A 7,268-nucleotide genomic window follows, 5' to 3' on the forward strand; every position below is an offset into this window, starting at 1 on the left:
CTTCCTACTACCTGACAGTTGTCACGTCACCCCAGGTGTAAAACATTATTGTTGTCTCATGTGCTGCTCACAGCTGACAGACACCAAAGTTAATCTGCTAAACAAACCACGCTGTTGCTGTACCAGCTGCCCCGCTCGTGCCGCCGCCAAACACTGAAATCATCTTAAAATAGAGTTGGTCTCTTGGTCGCCTCTACTTTTAGATTGACATCTAAAGTATGCCATTTGCTTTTTAAACCTGTTAGGGTGCCACTTGTGTTATCTTAATCGAGTGTGAATGATTTGAATCAGCATGTAGTTCTTCATGCTGTTTCTCGTTTCAGGCAGCAGCACTCCCTCTGGAGCTGGTCAGGGGACGGAGGCCCCCGCCAGCACAGCACGCCTCACCACTCCGGATAGATTTACCGCTGTACAAGCCACCTCCAACACACCGCAACCTCAGACAACAACAACAACAACAACAACACCACCACAAAAGACCACCGTGGCAGTCACTCCTGCTGCAACTTCAACACAAACATCCGACAGGACAGAGGGGGCAGACCACAGCACTCTTTCTACCAAGACAACAGAACAGACACCAGAGGACACAGTTTCTCAAGACGCAACACTTTCAGCTGCATCAGTCTCCACGAAGGTCACTGTTGCAGATACCACAACAAACTCACCTGACTCAGGTCAGACATGTTCAAATGTTACTGAGCTCTGTCAAAGTGAGGAAGTGGGGAATCTTTGGGGCAAATCTGATAACAGCATTTGTGCATCTCGCGAAGCAATCATATCGTCGCCTTGTTAAAATAATCGACAACGTCATTTTTTTTCTCACGTTTTTCAGGAAACACAAAAAAGTTTTTTCCTCAAAAAATGACATGGGCAATTATTTCAAGAAGGTGACGATATCAAGAATTTGTGTATGTCTTGAAGTGAAGCGCACAAAAATGTTGACCTAATAGGCATACTTTCATCTCTATGTTGACTTGGGTGAGGACGTTGTTGGTCATTGTTCTGCAGGTTATGTGGGGCTCCAGTTGTTTCTTAATTTCAATTCTTATTGCGAACTTGTTAAATCCCTGACTTTCAGTAGTGGTTATCACTGTGGAGTCACAGTGGGAACATTTCTGGTTTCCAGTCTGGGGTTTTCTGTATAGAGTGTCCTGTGTAGTTTGGCACTCTGGTTTCCTCACACAGTACAAGAGCATGCTTTGAGAATTACTAGTGACTCTTAATTAACCATAGGGGTGAATGTGATTATGTGTGTTTGTCTGTGATGGACTGGTGACCTGTCCAGAATGTACCCTGCCTTAAGTGGGGTAAAAGGGTGTAGAAGATAAAGGGATTGGTTTTGTTTCATTACTCAAAAAAAAAAAAAAAGATTTTGGTGTGTGAAAATCACATGTAATGTTTGTGTTTTTTGTTTCACTGGCAGCTCATTCAGCAGACTGGGGAAAGAGCGACTTGGAAGAAAACCCCGGCCTTGTGGCTGTAATTTGCATCTTCTGTGTCATCTTTGTCCTTGTGATAGTGGTTGCTGCAATAAAATGTATGCAGTCACCCAGATCCAACTTTGAGAGGCTGGAGGATGTGCCCCTGGTGAGTCAGAGAATGCAAAACACTGCATTTTACATCATAACAGATCATCTATCTATCCAACCACGTGCATGTACACACACGCACGATTACAATTATTTACAGTCTTGACATGGGTATGTAACTCAGAGGCTGTAGATACAACTACGTTTTTTAATGAAGTAAATTTAGGTAATATTTCTATGTGCAAAATAAATAAATATCAACATATTCTGTTCCGTTCAATTACATACAAGTTTAACTTTATATCTATCCATCAGCCTTTGCTGCTCATGAGAGGTCTGCCAAATGGTTCAATATATGAGTTAACATTGCATTTTCTGCAACAATATGTGTTCTCTATTATTGTTTTGTCACTGTTAGCTGAAGGGAACTTCAGTGCTGGATGGAAGCTGGAGATAAAACAGGCTTCAACGATGCTTCTTCGTTTGGTTAAAAAATGTTTAATATCGAATAGGATGACATCAAAAAAATCAAAAGCTGATGACAGGACAGGGTGAGAGAAGCGACTTCCAATATGCAACTCTGACACACAAAGGAAACTCTGTCTCTTATATGGTCAGCAACATATGCCACTCATTAGTTCACAACAATAAACATCACTGATGCCATAGCATCTGTGGTCCCACTTCTGACACCTCCTAACTTCCTTAAGGCCAAACAGGAAATATATGGTGTAACATTTGGCCTACCATTTGCCTCAGTCCTGTCTCTGCTCAGACTCTCTGGAGCCGGCCTGCATACTACAAAGAGGAGCAGCATGATAGTAAAATAAGCAATAAAACATATATGAGGAGATATAAGAAAATGTAATTCATAGCAGCATCATAATATATCAAATAATTTGCTTAATGTTTTAAAGGCCATTGGTTTATTTGTCAACTACTAGTTGTAGTTAAAGCGAGGTTCATATTTACCTTCTGGCCGTCCTCTGGTGAACACTGTTATCATATACACACTCATTTTATTCACATTATTATAGTTTTGCTGGTATGAATGTAAACTGTTTAAAAGAAAATGGTATCAAAGTCATCTTCAATTAGAAATAGCACACATTTCTTTTCAACAGTTTATGTTTCTACAGCCACGATGTCTATATTCTCTGAAAAAGCTGGTGCGAATAAAGAAATACAGATATACAGTAAGTGCTATGATGATAAGTCCTTTCCGGTGTGAGTGACTGTTCCAGTAGTTCTACCAGCAGGGGGCCACACGTACTAATTTTGGTACAGACATGGAGTGGCATGCGCAAGTAAATAAACCGTCAAACCTGACAGGTCATGGCAGGTACTCTGAATACCATTTGTTTTCCTTGTCCATGTTCCTTCTTTACTCCTCTACAGTCCGAAGATTCCACTTCCATTTACACTAACAAGAAGTCTGCTTTTCATTGTGGGGAAAAAACCCCACATAACAGTAGTGAGCCAAGCATGTCATGACGAAGATATTTCTGTTGGCATGAAAGCTTATCATTAACATCGCATCAGTGCGTCAGCAGCTATTCCCACACCGTCATCATCCCGGAGTCTTCAGATAGCGTTTCAGGTGAACGTGCAGACAAGACGCAAGCCATTTAAGAGAACACCTGTGCAAACAAGTCCAATGCAACAGCTTTCCTAGGAATTGAAATGAATGCACGTCAATAGAACACAAAGACATTTTCAGAGCAATGCAATGTGACACCACCCACTTGGCATTTCATAATGAACTTCTTTTTTTTTTTTTTTCTGGACAATTTCTGTAGAAAAAGAAAGTGAGGAGGTTAAAGATTAACTTTGTTTCACAATTATTGTTGCAGTAAAAATATTTCCGGATATTGTGCCGCATTAGAACAAAGTGTGCTTTACGTCAATGGAAAGAGCATTTCAGACAATAAAAGACCAGCGACATGAAACAAAAGCAGCAGATTATGACAAATAAGCACAGAATTAGGGAAGCATAACTAACAGAGTTAATAAATTATTTACAAGCCAAGTTTAACAGTATGACCAAGATTCCCTTTCTCACCAAAAATAAGATGTGCATTTATTTACTGATTTCTGTAGTATCTGTGATAATGATATTGTTAATAATAGTAATGTTTTGTCTAAGAGTGGCTTGAAAGCGTGCAAAGTGAAAAACAAGCATTGAGCAAGAATAACTTTGTTCAACAAAAAAGGAACTGTAAAAAAGTGTGATATAATAAACAGCTATTATTCCTATTGCTTGAGGAGTGTGTCATCAGAACATTGTTTTCTTCAAAGTGTAAATGGTGTAAAAAATTCTGAAACACTTGGTTATTTCGTTTTCAAAATTGTGTATTATTTGAATTATTGTAAAACTATTATACATTTAAACTAAATTGTATGCACTAACATCAGTATGAGCCTGCATTACAAAATAATTGACCACGTTTGAGTAAAGCACAAAGCAATACAAAATGTGTCAAAAGTCAACCTATTCTGACTGAATATTTTTTTCTCACTTTATAAATATTTGAATTAAGATGAACTGATAAGAGACAAGGAAGCAGCTGAAAGACACATTTAACAGCAGTGGTAAACAAATATGAGTGATTTATCTAAAAGCACCTTTTAAGAAAAAGCTGTGTCTTTTCAATATATTGATTTTCTCAGTAATTCATTTGCAAAATTCATGGGAGTGTATGAGTGTAGTAACATTTGCATGAGTGTATTAATTATAAATATTACATTCCTACTCTGAACACTGGGAAGCTTCAGAAGTAAAGTAAGTAATTATCATTCCAGTTGTGAATGCAAACTGAGATCCTGAGCTCAACCGGAATGACCTGTATGCTTCTTTTAACATTTTTTTTTTTTAATGATGTTTTGTCTTGTGTTTTCAGGGCAAAGTGACTGAGGATTCTCCTTTTGCTCAATACTCAAAATGAAACAGACGTTCTCATAAGGCACCAACAGCCAGCAGGGTGCCAGCCTGCTTCCCAACATCGATGCGTCTGGACAGAAGAAAACACAGACATGTTGTCTCATCCAGCAGCAAGAACAACTTCAGGCACACAAAGGGAGGATGTTCCATGTTTTCTTCACGTGCTCATACCTCTTTACATTGCACTTTTGTCAATGCCTGCGGACATTTTTTGTCTCAGATTTGACATTTGACCGTCTTTTCTTTTACTTACAACTGTTTTAATTTTGGAAACTTGATCAAGTCTTGAATTAATGCTTTGTCTTTTTTGTTCATTGGGAACATGAACATGCATTTTGTCTCTGAAGTGTAGTAAATAGCTTGAAATGATACAGAGATTAGAGGTTGAAAAGGGAAGGTTACTCAAAACTGAAAAGTAATGGTTTAACAACTAAAAGCTGTCCTGCTTGTGCAATAGAGGTTCATCAAACCTGCTTATAATTCCTTTCTATTTTGGATTATTTACAGGCGCCTCTGTCTGCATAAAAGCACTGTTGGAAGACCACACTGTGGTACCAGACCCTTGTGAGCATCAGCTGAATAGTACTGTACTACAGAAAGTAATGTGGCGCTATAAAGATTGAAGGGGAAAAAAGCAGCCAACATAGAAGAGAGTCCATCATAAAACTTCAAACTAAAAGCAATAAACCTTCATATTCAGAGGGAGGGGGAAGTGTATAGTTGATATGCCTATATTTTTCTCACAGGGGAGAAATTCACAATGGAATTATCATATAATACAGATAAATGCATATACATATATATGTATATGTAAATAAAATATATATTCATACAATGCCTCTACTGCTCAGTTGAACAGATTCGTATACGACATGTCGCGCCGTCTAAAGGAGCTCTCCATGTGTGAAAAACAAAGTATTCAAACGTTTATTTCAGGCTCTCGTGAGAAGACCTTCTAAATGTTTACCTTTTTTTTTGCACATTCCTTAATGTTTGTACTTTGCAGCTCAACAGTTTATCATCTCAGATTGCCAACTGAATATAAATAGGCATTTTAAAATAGGGCGGAGGCCAAAACACAATTGTTACAGCTCACACACCCCGATTTCTTCAGCCTATCAAACAGGTCTAACCAAACCTGCAGGAAGGTTGTATTTCCCCACATTTAATTGCAGCCCGAGGGACAAATTGTTTTCATTCTTTGCATACATAGTTAGTTTGTGTAGCAAAATTCTGTGTTCCACATTACTTTACTCAAATTACCAGCCAACGTAGTAATTTGCTGAGTGATGACATTTCTAGTTTTTCTGCAATCTAATTTTGGCCATGTTTTGCAACATCTTTCTTTTTTCCAGGACTTTTCAGGATCAGACTGATTACCACAAAATCATATACAGTATGTTCTATCAGACACATGGAGACCGAATCCCAATATTTTCATCAAAAATTAAAACCTAATTTTCCTATAAAAATGTTTGCTTTGATTTCTTTTTCAGAAGTTCTTCTTTTGTTTACTGCCTCACATGAACATGATATAGCCTCTAGAGTCAGGCACTTATCATGACGGCCCCCCTTTTTAAACTTGTTATCTGTTGTCTTCAGTCACACTTGAACATGTCAGGTTTCCTCTTGCAGTCACCTCCGACTCCAGAGATAAAAGTATGTCTGGAGGCTTTAATGGAGGGGATGACCCTAAAGGTCAAGACTTACCAGGTCTGGTCACTCCAGACAAAATGGACGAGTGTGCTGAAACAACTTGACTCTATTGTGACGTACCGTTCACTACCATCAGCTTTCAATTAAAAAAGACAACATTTTGATGTACTAACCAGACTTTTCAGCTCCTTCACATAGCGTTGATCAATGTGTTGATGGTGACCTGTGAAATGGGAGTGTTGCTCCACTCCTTTTCTTTTTTTTTGTCAAATATTTTTATTGGTTTTTACATTGGGAGGTACAGACACATGTAAAAACATACCAGATGTACAACAATGGTCATCTCTCAATGTAATTAAACTCGCTACAGTAAAACGTAATATAAAACCAAGGTGCATAAGAGAGCAGTTCTCCCTTCCCGAACAAAATAAATCATTCACTCGCAGCATTCACACCACAATACAAGACAAGACAAGACAAGACAAGACAAGACAAGACAAGACAAGACAAGACAAGACAAGACAAGACAAGACAAGACAAGACAAGACAAGACAAGACAAGACAAGACAAGACAAGACAAGACAAGGACTCAAGGGTTAAAGATAATCACAATGAAAAAATTATGTAAATAATTAAATATTAATTAAAAAACAAAAACAACAACAACAACAACAACAAAAAACAAACAAATAAACAAACAAAAAACTAAACAAAAAAACAAAAACAACTCTCCACTCCTTTTCAAAGGCTCCGTCAAGTCGCTGGATGTTTGTGGATATTTTGGAACACAGGGCCGTGTATTATCATCAACCAATTGTTGCAGCAGCTGTCCGGGTGGCTGGTCTCAGACTATCATGGAGGTGAAGATGCTGGATGTGGAGGCTGGTGTGGTCACACGTGGTTGTGAGGCCGGTTTGGATGTCCTGCGAAATTCACAGAAACGGCTTTGGAGACGGCTTATGGTAGAGAAATGAACATTCAATTCACAGGCAACAGCTCTGGTGGACATTCCTGCATGCAGCATGCCAATTGCACTCTGTGGCATCGTGCTGTGTGATAAAACTACACATTTTAGAGTGTCCTTCCTTTTATTGTGCCAAGCATAAGACACATCTCTGCAACAATCCCATTGTCTAATC

The 7,268-nt window shown here is 38.6% G+C and overlaps 1 protein-coding gene across 2 annotated transcripts; it reads left to right on the plus strand.

Moving 5' to 3' along the window:
- The first annotated feature begins 285 nt into the window (after positions 1-285).
- On the plus strand, positions 286-4,700 carry cist1 (colon, intestine and stomach enriched 1). 2 transcript variants are annotated; one of them, XM_080506914.1, is made up of 4 exons: positions 286-677; positions 1,427-1,590; positions 2,672-2,728; positions 4,433-4,700. In XM_080506914.1, exons 1-4 carry the CDS (start codon positions 305-307, stop codon positions 4,475-4,477), a joined length of 639 nt encoding a protein of 212 aa, XP_080363040.1. In that variant the 5' UTR covers positions 286-304; the 3' UTR covers positions 4,478-4,700. The 2 variants fall into 2 exon arrangements, with proteins under 2 accessions (XP_080363040.1, XP_080363041.1); XM_080506915.1 differs by lacking the exon at positions 2,672-2,728.
- The last annotated feature ends 2,568 nt before the right edge of the window (positions 4,701-7,268 follow it).

The sequence above is a fragment of the Blennius ocellaris genome (assembly GCF_963422515.1).
Source record: "Blennius ocellaris genome assembly, chromosome: 12".
Taxonomy (NCBI): domain Eukaryota; kingdom Metazoa; phylum Chordata; class Actinopteri; order Blenniiformes; family Blenniidae; genus Blennius; species Blennius ocellaris.

Excerpts from the sequence above, each read along its gene's own strand:
- cist1 (XM_080506914.1), top strand. The coding sequence starts at position 305 with ATGCTGTTTCTCGTTTCAGGCAGCAGCACTCCCTCTGGAGCTGGTCAG. Across the intron at positions 678-1,426 it reads AACAAACTCACCTGACTCAG|CTCATTCAGCAGACTGGGGA; the intron begins GTCAGACATGTT and ends TTTCACTGGCAG. Across the intron at positions 1,591-2,671 it reads GGCTGGAGGATGTGCCCCTG|CCACGATGTCTATATTCTCT; the intron begins GTGAGTCAGAGA and ends ATGTTTCTACAG.